This window comes from Penicillium concentricum, assembly GCF_028827145.1.
Source record: "Penicillium concentricum strain IBT 3081 chromosome Unknown utg000002l_segment0_segment0, whole genome shotgun sequence".
In the NCBI taxonomy this organism is placed as follows: Eukaryota; Fungi; Ascomycota; class Eurotiomycetes; order Eurotiales; family Aspergillaceae; genus Penicillium; species Penicillium concentricum.
Window position 1 is genome coordinate 924,690 of NW_026622755.1, and position 18,539 is coordinate 943,228.

Below are 18,539 nucleotides of genomic sequence, written 5' to 3' on the forward strand. Positions count from 1 at the left end.
AAAGGATTAAGTCCATGTTGGCCACTCATAGCTGAGGTGTTTCTATCAAATTTGGTATATTGTACCCGTTAACGGTAAGACTTCAAATTTGTCATTCCTTAGCTTACCCATAAGCTAATTTCTTTAGCACTACTCCTTATTGACCGACTCTTTGACTGGCTGATATCCCGGCAGAACGCAGCTGGCCGACGGAAGCAGGAACGCGACAGGGACTTCAAACGTCTGGCCTTTGCGCCGGGGATGGCCGGTACTAACTCTTCTATGGCAAGTCCTATCAGTACATAATATAACTCTGGGCTTTATGGGGGTACTTGATCTAGCAGATATACATCACGTTCTTCCATGGCGTCAATATATTTATGTTTCCCCCTGCTTTGCGCTCTCTTAAGCCGATACCAGAATGAGTTTATATTGTGTGCTCCTTATCAAAGTCAATAGTAAAACAACCATTTACCAGATTAAAAGCGGGAAGCTAATACCTTGCCAACTGCTAAGTTCGATCCATGAGTAACATCTCCCCGGCACCCATGGAAGATTAGACGAATTATTCCCGGCTCTAGACGTCACAACTCAAAATCTCCATCTTTAAAAATGCCGCATATTTCCCGAAACCTTCGGTGGAAGGTAAAATCTTGTGAGACAAAAACCAACATTGCGTCACAATATGACTTTCTTACTGGGAGTTATTAGCGCACTAACCGCGACAGTGCATAGTTACATGCCAGCAAGCCACAACCTGGAATCTAGTAGACTGGATGGTCTTCCCACCTCTCAACAAGGTTCCATGTCTCATCTAGAAACCATATTCCTGGTCTGCGACAAGTAAAGTCTGTCTCTGTTAGGAAGGAGGCCGAGTCCCCATTTGTTGAAGAAGAATCTATCAGCTTCTATGTCTCAACGCCAAAACCGTTGGTTTTTTGTTTTTGTTTTTAGCCCAAGAGCCACTTCATTTTGCTGATCTACATATTTTAGTGCCAAAAATTAGAAATAAACTACACTAAAGCACACACTAAAGTACCTACCCACAACCCCGGTATCCGGGATCCGCGAGCCCTAATTCGCCCAATCAATAACCAACAGACAAACAACGGAAAATCCAACAGGCTGCCGGGAGACTCCTTTCAAATTAGACAACACCAACCTCTCCTTGCTTTTTCAACAGGTTTTTTCTAGCGTTGATTCTCCGCTGATCATCCTCAGGTCCACTGTATTAACACTATCCAGTCTGTTTCCATCCCGCCCCTTCCCCAGATTTGTTTCACATTTTATCTACGTCTTATGATGCCTGACATATAAGATAAATCACCGGGTAACGGTATTAATGTAATAATCAACAATAATAATATCCATAAATATGCTCCGCATATGCAGGAAATAAAGACTAGAGGTCGATCGAGCACCTGGAACCTGGGAAAGGCAAATCCCAAATTCACTAGGGCGGCAACTCCACAGATATGTAACACCAACAGAACATTGCTTCAAAGAAAATTCCTCGGGGCTCTCCCACAGAATCAGGATTTGAGATTCTCCCCCTAGCTAGGGGATCGGACGGAACCTTTGCGCGTTCGTGCTGCTGCAGGCTCGTTTTCGATCGGTTTCAACGCCACCTAGGCCACCCCAGCGGTCGTTAAGAAGCTTCTTTTGAATAGGTCCGTCTTTAGAACGGTGGCGATCCGGGGAGAAAGGGGCCCGGAGGTTTTTTTGTTAAGGTTCGTTATGTTTATTTGTATTTTTCTCGGCAGTTGTAAACGGTAGTGGCCCATTTTGTTTTGATCATTCTAGTAATCTGTTCTAACTATTAACCCCACAGACAACATCCTGGCTAAAGTCTTGTCGATCTTTGATCCTTAATTTCATAGGCCCTTTCATGAACTCATGTTGGCACGACGAACTCTTGTGTTGGACACTAGAGCCTCAAAAGACTAGATAGATCATGTTCGTCGGCAGAATCCTCTCCAGCCAGCCTCCAACCAGGGAATTATATCTACCGCTATCCTACTTACTTTGCTTCTTCTGAAGCAGGTTGGATTGGCCCCCTTGGTCTGATTCGCTCGGATGCCACTTAGCCTTCCCCAGAAGCTCTCTGCGGCTACCCGATCAGGATGGAACATTCCAAAACTGACGGAGCCACTGCCAAGTAATGGAGTTTTACCCATTTTGCCGATTAGGTAGACGGGCAGTGCAGACGGATGCATAGCCCTACTCAGGGTTGTACATGGTGGAGACCAGCGATGTCCGCAGCATACTATGCTGGGACCGTTGCCAACGCGGATGCAGTTCCGGGGCCAATTCAACCAGCACTGGACATAGAATAAATAATAGCTACAGAGAAAAGCAAAATAAATATTGAACGGAGATATATTGGCTTGGACTTAACGGCCGGGAGGGACGATCTTTTTCAGGAAGCCGTCGAGAATACAACCCGTCCACTATTGCCTCTCATTTCACGTCTCTCCTAGGCATACATTTGCCTCCTACACGATCGAGGTTTAGTCAAGACATGATGCTAGACAATAGAGAAAATATCTGAAACGCTCGGTAAGTGGATCGTGGGCATATGACCAGGGTCTAGGGTATGTCCAGACCTGGGATTTCTGACCTGGCTAGGGTTCAGATATCGTTGAGTACCAACCCATGTCTATATTTCTCTTTGTTTCTCCCTGTCGCTCTGGACGCCCAGAACAGGCCGAGATCCCTCTTCCTCATCTAGAAATGGCACGGTCCTCGATTGAGATTAAACGGGCCGTAGATTTGAAATGAGCTTGCGGAATGATAGACATGGTTCGTGTATCACTGGTTCGTTCAATTCATGTTGTCTATTAAAAGACCCGAATGATATCTCTTCCTAGCCTCGCTATGTCTCCCAGTACCTTGATATAAACTTGATAGGATTCCATCCCCCATCCTCGAATTCCAACTTCTATACTGTCTCTCAAACAATCTCTCCGTGCTGGCAACCTGCAACCTGGGATATCGACCATACAACAATCTAGAGCTTCACCTCCTTTTTCCTAACGGCTGAATTGCCGACAGGTCTGAGACCGCATTGCATTCAACGGCTCGACTTACAGCCCAATCCCCACCAAGATTAATCTCTCAAAGGCCGCACAGCCGTGCCATTTCGAAGCCTAGCTGCTACTTGAGAGTATATAGAGGCATTTGTCTTCTCATACGGTTATTCTGAGTGTCTTTTGCCGTACTCCTCACTCGTGGCATTACCATCTGGTGGTCAATTGCGTACTATCATTTCCATACGGTAAGTGATGCCCAATCAGTTCTGACCGATCTGGTGAAACCTCTCCATATATAACAAAGTTCTAACTTCTCATAACGGTCAGCCCTGCAGGTCCCCTCGGATTCTCCACACTATATCCCGTGTGTACTGGCCGACAAAGAAGAAACCTCCGGGATAGAGGTCGTGCACACACAGCGACAACCCGCGTACAACACTCGCCAGCAATTGCGGTGAAGCGTGGAAGACAATAACCGGCCTAGTCTTGCTCAATATACTTTTTGTAATATTCTATTTTTATTTTCTCCGTGGTCGATATGGCCATGTCTGGGGTGCCGAAGTCATGGATGGGCCATCCGAAGGAGTACACTGCGTTGACTGATATTCTTTCCGCTTACTCGTCGGCCTTTGGGAACTCGGATGATCTTGATAAACAACTCTTCTCTTCCCCAGATTGGTACTCTGTCTTCTACCCATCGACATCAGATTCTCATTTGGACTTTCACCTGCTACATCACCCTTCCCCAACAATCAACGCACAACACCCTCGAAAGCCTGCTACAGCCATGATGAACCAACATAGTTTTCCGGGAAATCACATCCCTCTTGTGGATGATAAACGCTACGGGCCCCTCCGAGTGGAAGATCATAGCGCGACTGCGTATTCACAGAGCGTGTCTCCCTTCGCAACACGGCACGACCTGAACAGCACTCTTTCAAGCAACGGAAGCACTTATTGTGAATCTGACCTTGAGTCGCTTGAGCAATATGATGAGCCTTCTGTCGCTCGCACTGTGGATACACACGCTGGGCTGGTTCATCCAACACCACGGAGCAGCATGTTCATGGTTGCTGGCAATTCCTTCCTCTTAGGCACTGAGGAAACCTCTTCTCTTTCATCCTTTGGAGTCTCAGATATCCCAAGGGACGAGCAAGCCTTCTCCAACTCTCAGTTCAATGTCCCAAACCCAAACAACGCGAACTGTCCCATGGGTACACCTTTCAATCCTCACCCACAACACGCACATCTCACGCCATCGATCACCCCTCCAGATGCAAAACCAGTGGATTATGATCAACATATCTCATGGCCTGTCTGTCAATCAGCCAACCCTGATATCTGGTATCCCACCCGTGACCCCAACGGCTCATCCGAAGACAGCGGATGGCACACCCACAACAGTTACAGTGCACCTTGGCCCGTCACCAATGCATACACCTGCCCAGCAGAATGTAATGAACCTGCAACTCATGCCTATGGAATGAGTAGTGGACTACCTATGCCATCTTTTGGATCTCCATTTGTCCCTTTGGGCTCATCCACACCCATAACCCACCAGTCATATATGCCAGCTTATGTGCCCACTGTTGAGGCTCCTGCTCGGTATCATCCTACACCGCAGCCAATGTATCTTCCAAGCACACATCCAGTTTCCCCCAACACAGAATTTGGATCCCCAGACCAGAAACCAGCGAACAGTCTCAGCCCATCCTTCTCCGTCTCAACCAACGAAGAGGAACAATCCCCACAAGAGAGTGGAGAAGAGCAAAGCGGCATTTACACTGGCCTGCACTACAGTGATGAGCGTAACACATTCCTCATCGACTGCAAGCGCCGTGGACTATCATACAAGGACATCAAGCGAGTTGGTCGGTTCAAGGAGGCGGAGTCTACACTACGAGGCCGATATCGCACCCTCACCAAGTCTAAAGATCAGCGAGTGCGAAAGCCTAAATGGCAGGATAAAGATGTGAGTTATGAAACTGTCTTTCGTTTACTTCTAAGATAACCCAGACTAACACGATCCCATTCTCTAGATCCGACTTCTTTGCGAAGCAGTCAGCATTCACGGTGAAACACATGACGCTTACAACTCGCTCACCAACATCAGCATGAACATGAGCGAGCCACCGAAGGTATCTTGGAAGAAGGTTGCTGAACACATTTGGCGTAATGGCGGATCTTACCATTTTGGTAATGCCACATGCAAGAAGAAGTGGTGCGAGATTCACAACATCACCATTTGATTTGATCTTTGGATAAGTCCTTTTGAAGCCGGGGGTGGGTTGGTTGCTTTTATCTCTCTTCTTTTGACCTGCAACACATTTTGTGTTTTATTTGTATTCAGCTGGTCTGAGTCTCTGTGTTATAGCGTTCTCTATGTATTATTTCTCTTTGGTTGTTTGTTTGGATATTGGAATTCAATGTTTTATTTACATATAATTAAGATTACTTTACCATGTACTAGCTGATATTGAACATGATAAATTCTTTGTTTCATTGGGGTCTGTCCTCGTGAAACCTTTCCTCTTCAACCTCTACTCCAGAGACGCAAGGTTGGCTTGACTTGAGATTCATCAATGTAGCAACAACCCTACAGGCAAAGCAAATAAAGCAAATAAAGCAAATCTTTTTGACCTTCAATTCCCCCTGGCAAGACGTGCGAGAAGTGGAGTAAGCATCCACGGTGCATATGTCGGTCCAAGATAGAGCAGGAAGGTCTCGAGGAGAACCTGTCTCGTGAGATCATCCTCGATGCGACAGAGATGTAACCCTAGTAGTACCTTGGCGTCTTCAATCCCTGACGCCAAGCTATCCCGCTCTTCGTAGCGGTTCTCATCCAGACCATTTTTGCGGTCTATCATCACCGCCAACTGGGCAATCCCACCCAGTATATCCTTTTCCGCGGTCTCCTATTGTAGAGGAGCTATGCTCTGGATGAATGATGTGACACCCTCGCTGGTGTGCATTATCATGGACTCATACGAGAATGAGTTCAAGATGGAATCGAAGGAGTCGGAGGTCCCGGATGAGACCAAGGTAGTGGAGGAAGGGTGGGAGGAGATGAAGGTAGGGGAGGAGGATAAAAGTGAGGATGATGAGGAAGATAAGGAGGTGGTATGGGAAGTTGTTGACAAAGTCATCGCGGTGGAATAGCACTGTATTGTGAGACCTCGATGGATGTCCTGTCTGAGGTTCATGATTGCATCCACGATTTGTTTGGCGTCGTAAATAATTGGATGTATTGGAGTAGTTGGGTCAGTCACAAAGATCTTGGTAGCCGGTCTTTGGAGTATTGGTGAGATCGATGAAATGTAGGAAGATGCAGGGAGTAGAAGGAATGTGTGGTATAAATAGTCCTCAAGGTAAGAACCATTTCCATAAGGCTAGTCTATATAATGACGGGGAAAGGTCACTAGACTTGCTATTTGATGTTCTCAAATCTGAGTAATATTGTATCGAGCATGAAGAATGTTATATATAAAATGTCAATAAGGATTTCACACCAGAGCCTTGTCAATCTAGCATTCAATATCTATCTATATTCATCTCTTACTGTTCTGAGTGAACTATAAGTTATAGATGTATACCTTATCCGACTAATAGAACCTGTGAGGCGTTCAATTTCATCTCACTTGCCTATCACTCATTGGCATCAAACTCCTCACTTGACATCCAATTCTTATGAGACTCCAACACCTTCGTTCTTTCGCCTCAGATCACTTTAACTGATTTGAAATTCCTAAAAAGTGCCTCATCGGCTTCCTAGCCTAAGCTATTTTTGAACATTCTTCTTTATCTCTCTATAACATATACGTACTTTTATACTCGGTATTCATTAACGTGTGGAGGCCTATTTTTCAGAACATTATATACCAACGTAGGTGTACCAGCGTTTATCATATCACTCACTTATTAGTGATCTGATCACCTTCTATAGTACCAAGGGCTCGTTTAGTTTAAAGGTATATACGCTACTTTTACTTCTATTTCACTTCAATTTGAGAGCAACTGAACCTAACGTTTAGAAATCTTTACCTTCGGTTTCGCCACACGATCGAATATACTTATCTCCTTCCTTCGCTGCCATTTAACAGACGCACAGTAAGATTCTATTGTTGTCATATCCAATTTCAGATCATTTGCTACCACCAACTGATCGTTGAAGTCTTGACCTCGCAGTGTATATATTTTCCTCTTTCGTTTGTTATCTTCTCACATCTCTCACCCTCTTATTCACATCCTCTCACTTACATCTCTCATTTACATTCTCTCATCTCTTACTTACATCACATTTGGCTTTTATCCTTCTTCCTCCTTCATCGATATCTCTACCTGCCATCTTTCTGCCTAACGTCAACTACTTTAACAACTCAAGAGAACTGTAAAGCCACCAACATGTCATCCAACAGGGTCAGAACTCCCCCAGCGCAGCCCCACACAAGCCAATTCGATGCTGAACATGTTGTGGCTGCGATTTTGAGACTCAGAGAGGCTACCCATCGCCGCCACCTCATGGCAAATGGTGGCTAACCGAACTCATGACAGTCCAAAGCGCTTTGTGCCTCAATCTAACAGGAAATGGATACAATTAGAAGACGGATTTGTGAGGAATCAGATGGGGCCCTTGGGCACGTGCTTGCTGTGCTTTTAGAGATCCTCATCGTGGATATCCCAGCCGAGGTTGCAACATTATGATGAAAGCTCACCTATTTCCACAGAGACACTAGACCACCACAAACACCGCACTGAGGCTTTCAATGGAAGATAAATTCACCCAGCAAGTGTGCCCCAGAACATATGCGGAAGTAGAGCAAATCGTGGAGAGAATAATCGAACTTTGAGACCAAGTAGATCGCCGTAATCGACTAGCAGAGACTGGTGAATCAAGCTCCGCAAAGCCCACAAAGCCCAAGGCCCAACCCGCCCCAATCCCCTATGGGCTTGGTTTTGGGCCCGGTCCTTAGGCCCACCGATGGGCCCAATAAGCACCAAACAATACAAACATCCCGAAAAACGTGACTTTTTTAATTACCCTATGTTTAGACCCCGTTTCTAGCCCCTAATATTTCATCATCCTAATCATTTATTAGTTAGCCCTATATATCACGTTTCAAAACGCGAGAAAACACATTTATTAGATATCGATTATAAGAACCCCTTAATAGGCTATGACGGGGGCCTTGTCGGCCCCCACGAATGGGCTGTGGGTTGGGTTGGGCTTTGGGCCCGGCGTCCGGATTAGCGGTAGTTTCAGGCGAAGCAAAGTCTTGCTGGCCGCAAAATATGCGAGAGAAACGCGCAACTCAGACGCACTGAGGTTACATCTACATTCTTCAGCCCCCGACTTCGCGGAGTAGTATGGGTGGTTATTGGCCGTTAGTGAGACCCTGCGGGCCCATTTATGGGCTTTGCGGAGGTATAGTTGAGGCTCTGCCTCAGGCAGAGAGCTCGCTTTCTCCCTCTTCACCCAGCTTAATTCATTACTTTTGTGCCTTCTGCATACTTTAGAAAGTTGTATTTCGAAATTCCTGCCAGCAGGGGGTTCGTCCTCCCCCGGTCATAATGCCTTGCATTTGCATCCCATGTTTTGATGCTGGGCGGTTAAGCAAACAAGATAGTTCCTATCTGGAGCTCGTCTTCTTTAAAGAATACAACTCTCTGCTCTCTCTCTCTGGCCTTTTATCTGGTAGTTGCAACATCTTCACAATTACCTCGGTGGTTGACATCTCGGATTTCATTAACCGGGACATCGATACCCGGTAGCTCAATAGCCGTGACGTAGAAAGTGCAATAGCCGCCCGCAACGAGCAGCCGTAAGAGAAGCGGAAAAAACATTTAACTAACTCTGCCTTGCCAGTTTATAAATTAAACTCTCTTAAAAAGTTCTGCAATATTTCTCGTACTAGTTGCCCGTTGGCCGTATACCCCCAAACCCTATTCCAACTACCAATCCGAACTATACAACCAAAGCCCAACATGACCAAACCAATTGTCCTCCATCTCGGCGATGACATTCGCTGGAATCATGATCAATACAGCAATTTCCAAGATGTCTTTGATGTCCGCCGGTCCTACAGCATGTCTCGGCCAGAGTTTATCCGAGCCCTGAAAGAGCGCCAATTCGGCGACTTCCTTGCCATCTACCGCCCATTTTGGAATACTGGTGGCGAGATGGGAAACTGGGATGAGGAGCTTGTCTCGCTTCTACCAGATTCTTGTAAGATCTATGCCAGTGCTGGTGCTGGATTTGATTGGGTTGATACTGCAGCTTTGGCGAAGAAGGGTATGTATACAATAGCACACAACGACCCATAAAGCAAGACCCAGGGAGAAATCAGCTAACAACTTTCCCATCCAGGAGTTACTTACTGCAATGCGGCAGCAGCTTGTACAGAGTCCGTCGCCGATGCCGCAATCTGGCTCATCATCTCAACATTCCGTCTGTTCTCTTGGTCCCACATCGCTGCACGTGCACTAGACGCAGATGCATTTGTTGACGCAAACCGCAATTTGGCAATGGTATCACACAATCCCAATGGACACACACTTGGGATCATTGGCTTCGGTCAGATCGGACGGCGCACGGCTGAGAAAGCCTTCCTAGCTATGAACATGAAGATCCACTATCATGACATTGTGCAGATGCCCGCTCATCTGGAAGCCGTCTCGAAGGCCACATACCACAAAAGCATGGACAGCCTCCTCGCTGTTTCAGACTGTGTTATGGTTGCCACGCCGTTTAGCGGAGAGACCCTTCTCAATGCGTCTTTGCTGGCTAAGATGAAGACTGGTTCGCGACTCATTAACATTGCTCGTGGTAAGCTGCTTGACGAGAGTGCTCTTGTTGATGCACTGCGGAGTGGAAAGCTTGCTGCTGCTGGATTAGATGTTCACTATGACGAGCCCAATGTTAGCTCAGAGCTTGCCAGCATGAAGAACGTTGAAATGATGGCACATAACGCTGGCGCTTCTGTGGACTCACACATCGGCTTCGAGAGACTGGGTATGGAGAATATCCTAACCTTCTATCAGACTGGAAAGGCCGTTACTCCAGTGAATGCCCATCTAGTGGCTAAAGCGACAGGCTCTAAGCTTTAGAAGTCATGTATTGAATGAACATTGTTCCATGCCATTGATAGCACTTGCCTCGTGGGCACACTCGACGCCCGCCTTTATATTGTATACAGCTTAAGTCGCCCGCGTCGCCCGCCTTGATATTGTATACAGCTTCAGTCGTTTCGCGTTGCCCGCCCTTCTAATTTCTGATCTTAAGCCGATGAAAAACTATTTAAGCGTTTGCAGCCCTCGAACCTTCTTCCTTTCTCGCATCCGTGTGCCATCCATCCTATCGTCCATCATCCTATCATGAGAGTCGCATCTTCCTCGTGAAAAGGTGTCTTCCGAGCTGCTTAGCTTCAACCGTATGCTATCCATACTGTCCTTTCCGTCATAACAATTGCTTCTTCCTCTTGCCAAGCTTCTGAGCTTCGCTCGCGTGTGATACTCCACGCCAACCATCATACCTCAAGACTCCTCGACTACCGCTGGTCCCACCGCAAAGTATGTAACACATCAATTGATATACCCTTCAACAGTTTCACTCCACCTTAACCCAGTTGATCATGCGCTAACCTTCTTTGGTACTTAGCATGAGTGGTGTCCAGCCCCTCGACTTCACCGCCGCTCGCCACCTCCTTGAGCAGGCTATCATCAATCTCCGGGACTGCATCGACATCCGGGAGGTCATGGCAGCCTCCGACTTCGTCGACCCCGAGAAGTTCGACGAGCTGAGCTCCCACATCTGGGACACCAAGGTGGAGATTGCCCACCAGATCCGCGAATTTGGCGAGCCCCGGGGCGCCGCCATGCTGACCAACTTCTTCCGCCGGTTGATCGGCAGCATGCCCAACGCCGATGGAGTCATCCCCTGAGGTAGAGGGGACATGTCCTTACGTTTTGAACCCTGGCCCATGCCATCTGGCTGGGCCAGGGTTCATAAGAATGAAATACAAGTTGCTTCGTTAAATTCAATATTCCATTAAGTAATAGCAGGATCAATAGATAATGACAGTAAGATAAGGTAGATCTTAGAGATAAACGAGAAGGTATTAAGCAAACCAGCACACCCGTTACATACCCATTACGCCTTTGACATTGTAGACCGCGTCCTAGTTCTTCATAACAGCCTGTGGAGGTTGAATGCGTCCCGGAGCTCGGATAATTGCACCGGGGGAATCAGGACCAAATTGCTGTACCGGACCTTCGTGGGGATGAATGGCTACTTGGACGCCACAGTTTGTACAAAAGTGGTGTGAATCGTGACACATTTCCATACAGAACGGCAAAAATGCACAGCAAATTCCGCCGAAGAGACAACAGCAGGCGGCCGCCATGCTATAAAGTGAGATATTAGCATCGTCAGAAGTGAGCCCGGGCGAACGGAAAAGTGAGAATATATCAATACTTACGTTGTTGAACTGGTACTCTCTTTGTTCACTCTAGTCTGAACCTCGTGGAAGCAAAAGGGACAAGATATGCGTCCGGGCTCTTCACCAAGTTGCGCCAGCGCGATGACTCTTTGAGCAACCGGGACTTGTACGCCGGGTGGAGTGCCTTTCTCGTTGATCTGTGATGATGTGACTGCCGGTGCAGGAGTCGTTATTGCATCTCGCTTGTGGCTGAATTTGTTAGCTTGTGCTGTTTTCTTTGGATCGGGATGCATACTCATCGTATTGTGGAGGAGGTCCAATCTCGGCGGGGATGATTGCCATTGGGTCGGATACCGGAAGTGACCTTTCTGTAGTTGGTTCTGGCGTCGGTGTCGCTTCAGGTAATGTAGGCGACACTGTCAACAATGCTGTGGGCGACGATGTGCTATCTTCCGGCGCTGTTTTGGTTACAGAAGCTAATTCTACTGCAGGATCCGTAACTGGCTCGGCGGCCATGGCCGTTGGAATGGGCAATGTTGACTCTTTGTTATGTTCCATGATGGGCAGTCCGTCCGTAGCTTGATACGTAACAAAAAGCAAAGACTGATGGGTGCAAGACCGTTCTTATTAAATATTTATGTAGTCAAATATGGGGGCCAAAATTAATACGAAAAAAATGAAGGATAAGGCAGTGTGAGGCTTAAATGCCACAAAACGGCACAATACGCGAGTCTACAAGTCTAATAAAGGAGGCGAAATTCAAGCCACGGGAATTGGTCCAAGAGCTGGCCAATCATGATGAAGTGCTATAGATCACATGGGTTGGCCCCCGGGTCTGCGCCTAGGACAGCGCCCGGCCATAGCCCACTAGAGAGCTCTAGTGAGCCTTGGCTTAGAGCGATGAATAAATTGGAGGTTCGTGGGTAATGAGTCATGTGAAGTTATCTATTATTGGAGGGCTATAAATCTTGGTAGCCAAGTGTTCTACTTTCGTCCCTAGGGAATTATCGGCTTCGTTTGGTTTTCTAGTATGGGGACAATCAAATATGAACATATCAAATTCCGGGATTTGTCAATACTTCTAGAACCAATAAGCTGTTGGATGATGATCAAAAGTAAACTTGGTAGTATGGGAGAGTCCATAGGGAACAAAGATCTATCATGTGAAAGCACAGCGTCTCATACTTTAGACCTAGTAAGTATCACACTTCTATAAGTAGATCCCGGACGATTGTCCGGGGTACCACCGCCGTCGCCATAATGGCGATTCACCACTAGGTTTCTAGCGCGACTGGCACTTCTCTTCTACGGAAAACCATGTTTACGAGACTTGTTTTTTACCAAGATTCCTTTTTCACGACGACGGAAGCCTCCAAACCATCATATCCACCATGTTTACGCCCCGATGGCCAATATGAACGGAACCGCCAATGAAACCATCTCCCCCTCCCACGATACACGCTAACAGCCCAACAACGAGCATAAATGCGGCCATCGAACTACAGAATGTGAGTGAAATCCTGAGCTTCCACGATAAAGTATACCTCCGTACCGTCAAATCAAAACGCCTGTCTCATGGCATTCAGCGGTATGATGGCCTTTCAATCTCGGGAAGACTCTCGGAGAAAGGCATACCTGCTAGGCTGAGAATTTGACTCTCCGGCCTACATACTGGGAGAAGTGCCCCATCCTGTTTCGAACTTGATTCCGCCGTTCTACATACAAATGAACATGGACAATTGGGGTTTCGGGAGTCACGTGCGACCATGCCAGCACCTTCCTATCTAGGCAGGGGTCTGTCCTTCGGTGTCTTTGTTTCCGCTCCGAACTTCTGCCCGTATTTGTTATTTCGCTTCTCGCTTCTCGCCTATCGGGTTCATGCACGCCAGTAACCAAAAGGACCGAGACTGAAATGAAAGACTCTCGCCGCTCCATTTTCCGTTTGGACCAGGGCTGTACATTCCTCATAATCCCATTCCTACTAATCCCATTCCTAATAATCCCATTCCTCATAATTCCATTCCTCATAATCCCATTCCTAATAATCCCATTCTTAATAATCCCATTCCTTTTATCTGGTACTTTTCTCTGCTGGTAGATCTGCAGTCATAAAGGAAACATGGTGGCTTGAGCTTTGGCTTCGGCTGGCTTCGGTTGGCTTTGGCTCTATTTGATTTTCCCGTCACAGCAGTCGATGTTACTAGGCCATCGACTGTCTTCTGAGTCCTGTGATAGATGGATAGGAGCAACACATTGACAGAGGGGGCTTCTCATCTCTATGGCTTCTACCCATTATTGGTGTCCCGAAGATTCAACAGTTTACCAGATGCTTCAGGTATTATGGGGGCAGTGACGTGGGATATTGTCTCTATCTTGTCCATGCTACTATGTATTCAGAATCTAAAATCCTATCTTCTAACTTCTGTCCATGTGGATGCAGCATATATGAACAACTCATACTTTGTGATTGGGGAATTATGATAAAATTCCTCCTAATATCTTATAGATGAGAAAGATACAAGTAGGTAGCTATTCAATTTGTACACCTCAATGCCATTACGGGTATTCGATCGACATGCAATGAGTCTACCATATCACCAGGTAGATATACAACAACCCCAAACTATTCACAGGGAAGGCCCCCGAGAATCCGTCCGAGGATATCCAATCGTTGTAAGAACATGCGTCAATTGCTCCGGATTCTCACGCAAAGTATCCCACTCGCCCTCAGCCTTAACCATCAGCGTCGCGGCGAGGATAGTGCCATTCAGCGAGAGCAGTCCGGGATCAACAATATCGCGCGCCGCTGCGCTGTCGACGGGAACAAGCGCCGTCTCCTGTTTACGCGGGCAGATCATCATCGTTGAGCGGGTCATGGCCAGGTTGTAGCTTATAGACGCCGGTCCTTGTGTGGGGAGAGGCTCGGTGTCCTGGCCTGGTGTTTCTCCGCGCGTTGCTGCGGCTGCGGCTTTGTAAAGGGTTATGTAGATTGCGTGCAGGGTTTCGGCGGAGGGGTTTAGCGGGATTGGCAGGGCGAAGTGGGCGAATGGGAGACCTGATAGGTGCTGGAACTTTGGTGTTGGGGAGGGGGAGGTTGGTTGGGAGGTGAGGAGGTCGATCAGCGGTTGCCAGGACTCCGAGCCCGGTTGGCGCATTGCCTCGACGGGGAGGAATTGGAGATGACGGTGTGGTTGGCTTGCGCCGCTGTCGTCGCCGGAGTTGAAGAAGGCGAAGAGGCTCTTTGGAGATGAGCCATTTGCCGATCGAGATCCATCGCTATCGGTGTTCCAGGCTTTTAGACACTCGTAGGTAGCTTCTAGGTCTGCCTTGTGGAGGATATCCGTCTGCGCTTGCCAGTCTCTTGTCACGAGGAGGAAGTGGTTCGGGATGACGGGGAATTTGTTGAGGATGAGGTTGTAAGCGGGGTTCTCGGGCGGGAACTGAGCGATCAGAAGATCTGGCGATGGATTCTCGAAGGGATCGGGCTTTGGTGTTTTCGGGTCATTGTCGGGTTTTATATGGGAGGGTTTCTTTGCGAGGGCTGGACAGTAGCGAAGTTGGTACTAGGTTTGTAGGTTAGAACCGCTGTGGTCGGAGTCGTAGCGTCACTCACTGATATCCCTGCGGCATTGATGATAGATAGATGGGTTGAAGAGAACACGAGATGGCCGGTATCTCGGGCAGCTGTAAATCGTCTTGCGACCAGCGTGGAAAGATTTTCTGTAAGTCCTAATTGCATCGTGGAGGTTGAATGGAGAAACACCGGGGGAGATGGCAGAACACGGGGGTGGAGATCGGCAGATGGTGTCTCTTGGTATTTTCTACTTTAAAACTATACAGATAGAAATTATAAAAATAAAATGTGTTTTTTATAATTTTAATTAGACACCCATTTTTGGTCTCCAATTAATAGTGTCCTGGTAGATCCCGACCAGCAGGATCAGCCCTGAAGGCAAGCCTGGAGAGAAAAAGTCATTCAAACGTATCAGTCCCAAAGGTATCATCCATCCGTATTCAGACAAATCGCTCAAGACGCTGCTGTACGGAAATATGAGACATGAAAAGAAGAAATAGACAAAGGTCTCCAAGGAGAAGGGGAATATAGAGTAGGGAGAAGAAGGAAAAGACAAAAGGAAGATCGTTAAGCCATTAATTCGTTGATCGAAAGCTCATCATCATGGGACTGGCACAGTTCTGGCAATAACATCGCCGGCTGACCCATAATGTGAGGCGAAGGACCATTCAACCAAGGACCACGCTCCTCATCGGTAGCATTGTGTACACCCTCAGCGCGCTTCAATGTCTCGACGTCCAGGTCGGTAACATAGGCATCGCGGTTGGTGCCATCGCCCGCGCCACCGGGGAGTCTCAGACGGACCTCGAACTCGTTATTGAGCATCATCTCGTCTTTCCACAGACGGCGCTGACCATCAAAGACACACAGCACACGCTTCTTGGTCTTCATGGTGCTGCTGGGGCAGCCCCAGGAGTTGGGATAGTTGCCGCGGTTATTGCGGCGACGGGTTGCAACAGCGCGAGGCTTCGAGGAATTCTTGGAGATGGCATTGCCAGAGCCGAGAATAGGGCGGGAAGAAGGGATGTTACCCTTTGAGGATCTGGGCTTAGTCTTCAGGCCGCGCCAGCTCGAAGGATCGTGGGTATCATCGTCGTCTTGGTCTTCGTAATCGTCGAATTGATCGACCGGGCCAGCCACGTCGAGCAGTTGATGCTTCTCCATTGTCTTCTTGACCTCGTCGTCTGAAGCGACCTCTGCCAGACGCTGCTGGTTGATCGCCTCCGAGGGCTCTTCTTGCTGCACGACGCGGAGAACGCAGTCATCCAGATGCTCGTAGAAGTCCTGCGCGTTGCTGAAGGTCGACGAGCAGGTTGAGCACTTTCCTGTCGCATCGGAGCTGTAGTTGGTGCCCTTCTTGGCTACTCCGGGGCTGCGTTTCCGGCAGTTTGGTGGGGTTTGTTCCACACCGTGGACGGAGGTCAGATGGCGCTTGAAGACGTCGGCGCGGTTGAAGCTCTTTTCCGCGGGGGAGCCGGAGCCCGGGCAAAAACCGCATACCATTGTTCCTTTGTAGTGGGTCAGGGTGTGGCGGTTCTTGTCGTACTTCCGGGCGAAGCCCTTGATGTGGTACTCGCAGTTCAGGATCGGGCACTTCTCTGGTCGCTCGGACTGGTGAGTCAACATGTGGGCTTTCAGATCTTTGAACACTCGGCCACAATCAGGGTGTGGGCAGCGGCCTTTTTCTTTGGTCTCTTCGTCCGGTTCAATGCTGCTCAGCGCTGGGCTGTGTTGCGAGCGTCGGGAATGAATCGAGGAAATTGACGATCGTCGATCATAGATCGAGAGTGGTCGCGAATGCGACCTGTGTGGGACCATGAGGGGAGATGGTCCAGTTTGTTGTATAGGGTGTGATCGGGGAGAGGTGTGGTGCTCTGCGATGTCATTATATGGGAGAGGTGATGGGGCGGGAGAGTGAGAGATGTAGTTGGGTGGCACATTTGAGTAGGACGAGGTAGGTTGATCGGGATATGAGATAGTCGGGGTAATTCCAGGACCTTGTTGCGCCGGTTGGATCAATGAAGGATCTGGTATGCATTGTTAGTATACCAGATAGCTTTTGCGATTGATATCAAAACATACCGACGAAAGGGTCCGGGAATTTTTCTTGGTAGGCCATTTCCATGTCCAATGTGCTCCCCACGTACTCCTGAGAGAAAATGTCGTTCATCACTGCGGCTTGTAGACCCAACCCGTGGTTCGTATTCACCCAGGTCTCCTGGAACGCATGGGCGGTCCCTGAGTATGGTGAACCCATGGCTGAAGAAGATGCGCTGGCAATAGATTGCCCGGAGGTAGCAGATCCGGTAGGGATATATGGCTCCGCGGAGTTATATGCAGAGATTGAAGGGGGCGTAGCTGGTATAGAAGAGAAATATGTAGGATTTTGTAGATCTGCAGACTCCAGCAACGGGTGGGTATCGTAGTAGGAATGAGAAGCATGGGACATATCATGGCCCTGTGTATAATGTGGGAAGCTCTCAACGGGAAAGAACATGGAAGGATCCATGGTCATGGGTTCGAAGTAGAGCTGTTTAGGCCTGGCAGCTTCAACAGTCATCATCTTGGATCGGGCGTGCAAAGGAAAGAGAGTGAAATCGGGGTTTGATTCGAAAGTAGTCATGTCTGTGATTGAGAAATGCAATGCGCGATGGCGATCCTAGACACAAAGGACCGGTCAGTATATGATACCTTATGGTCCCAAGTGACGCATGGACATACCGGTGATAAGGTTTCTGGGTAAGATCGCGGCCCGCTCGGCTAACCAAAGATGCCAACCACAAAAGAATGAGGCAACGTGCGCAATTGACAGAATAAGTTCTTATTCAATGAAGTAAGGAGGTGCGCTATGTCGCAAGGCAGGGAGGTCTTCAAATTGCAACTCCACGGACACGGGTAGCGAAGTAATATCGATCGACAGTGAAGAAAGAGTCGAGGGAGACAAGGTTAGTCAAGCGTATTCCCGAAATCGAAGCGCTAGATGATCATGAGTCGAATCAATGATTTACATTCATGACAGACTGGGGGGAGGAGAGGATATTATAGATGTCAAAGAGGAGGACGCATTGTTAAATGGTGACGATGGGCCCGCCCTACAGTAGTCAGTTATAGTCTTGTGTCTAGAATAATATTTTTCTTTTTTAAATAAAAAAAAAGGAAAAATCAGAAAAGGAAAAGGAAAATTGTAATAAACAAAAATAAAAATAAAAAGCTACTCAGTAAAAAGCAAATAAATAATAAAATAAAATATACCATTACATACGGTATTTTTCGCACGAACCAGTTGAACGTGTTGGGGCTGTGAACAGGGACAGGGAAACTTAGCGCCCATGCAGAATAGGACTCGGGCTATTATTACTATCTGCACATGGGAATTCTCGAACATGGGTCTTTATTATCGAGTTCGTGATTATTATCAATTACTAATATTTTTTTAACCTCGGAACGGTCATTTGAAATCACATACAACATAGTACTTTATACGCCGTATTCCATAGTGAGAAGACCTGTGTACACACT

At 47.7% G+C, this 18,539-nt stretch overlaps 7 protein-coding genes across 7 annotated transcripts; 4 read left to right on the forward strand and 3 right to left on the reverse strand.

Annotated features, from left to right (window-relative positions):
* Nucleotides 1-3,549: 3,549 nt before the first annotated feature.
* N7517_003931 (uncharacterized protein) lies at nucleotides 3,550-5,260 on the forward strand (the record flags this gene model as incomplete). The annotated part of the gene is made up of 2 exons (XM_056721661.1): nucleotides 3,550-4,983; nucleotides 5,051-5,260. The coding sequence occupies 2 exons, from the start codon at nucleotides 3,550-3,552 to the stop codon at nucleotides 5,258-5,260; spliced, it is 1,644 nt and encodes a 547-aa protein (XP_056577911.1).
* Nucleotides 5,261-5,942: 682 nt separating this feature from the next.
* Nucleotides 5,943-6,170, forward strand: N7517_003932 (uncharacterized protein; the record flags this gene model as incomplete). The annotated part of the gene is made up of 1 exon (XM_056721662.1): nucleotides 5,943-6,170. One exon carries the CDS (start codon nucleotides 5,943-5,945, stop codon nucleotides 6,168-6,170), a length of 228 nt encoding a protein of 75 aa, XP_056577912.1.
* Nucleotides 6,171-8,993: 2,823 nt separating this feature from the next.
* Nucleotides 8,994-10,115, forward strand: N7517_003933 (D-mandelate dehydrogenase-like dehydrogenase; the record flags this gene model as incomplete). The annotated part of the gene is made up of 2 exons (XM_056721663.1): nucleotides 8,994-9,300; nucleotides 9,376-10,115. 2 exons carry the CDS (start codon nucleotides 8,994-8,996, stop codon nucleotides 10,113-10,115), a joined length of 1,047 nt encoding a protein of 348 aa, XP_056577913.1.
* Nucleotides 10,116-10,666: 551 nt separating this feature from the next.
* Nucleotides 10,667-10,948, forward strand: N7517_003934 (D-isomer specific 2-hydroxyacid dehydrogenase NAD-binding; the record flags this gene model as incomplete). Its single annotated transcript, XM_056721664.1, has 1 exon — nucleotides 10,667-10,948. One exon carries the CDS (start codon nucleotides 10,667-10,669, stop codon nucleotides 10,946-10,948), a length of 282 nt encoding a protein of 93 aa, XP_056577914.1.
* A 237-nt stretch (nucleotides 10,949-11,185) lies between these two features.
* On the reverse strand, nucleotides 11,186-12,067 carry N7517_003935 (LITAF-like zinc ribbon domain-containing protein; the record flags this gene model as incomplete). The annotated part of the gene is made up of 3 exons (XM_056721665.1): nucleotides 11,186-11,411; nucleotides 11,486-11,695; nucleotides 11,742-12,067. Coding segments are annotated over 3 exons (762 nt in total), but the record flags the coding sequence as incomplete, so codon positions are not given.
* A 2,006-nt stretch (nucleotides 12,068-14,073) lies between these two features.
* On the reverse strand, nucleotides 14,074-15,185 carry N7517_003936 (uncharacterized protein; the record flags this gene model as incomplete). Its single annotated transcript, XM_056721666.1, has 2 exons — nucleotides 14,074-15,009; nucleotides 15,060-15,185. 2 exons carry the CDS (start codon nucleotides 15,183-15,185, stop codon nucleotides 14,074-14,076), a joined length of 1,062 nt encoding a protein of 353 aa, XP_056577916.1.
* A 402-nt stretch (nucleotides 15,186-15,587) lies between these two features.
* zfpA (uncharacterized protein) lies at nucleotides 15,588-17,643 on the reverse strand (the record flags this gene model as incomplete). The annotated part of the gene is made up of 2 exons (XM_056721667.1): nucleotides 15,588-17,047; nucleotides 17,103-17,643. 2 exons carry the CDS (start codon nucleotides 17,641-17,643, stop codon nucleotides 15,588-15,590), a joined length of 2,001 nt encoding a protein of 666 aa, XP_056577917.1.
* Nucleotides 17,644-18,539: the final 896 nt, after the last annotated feature.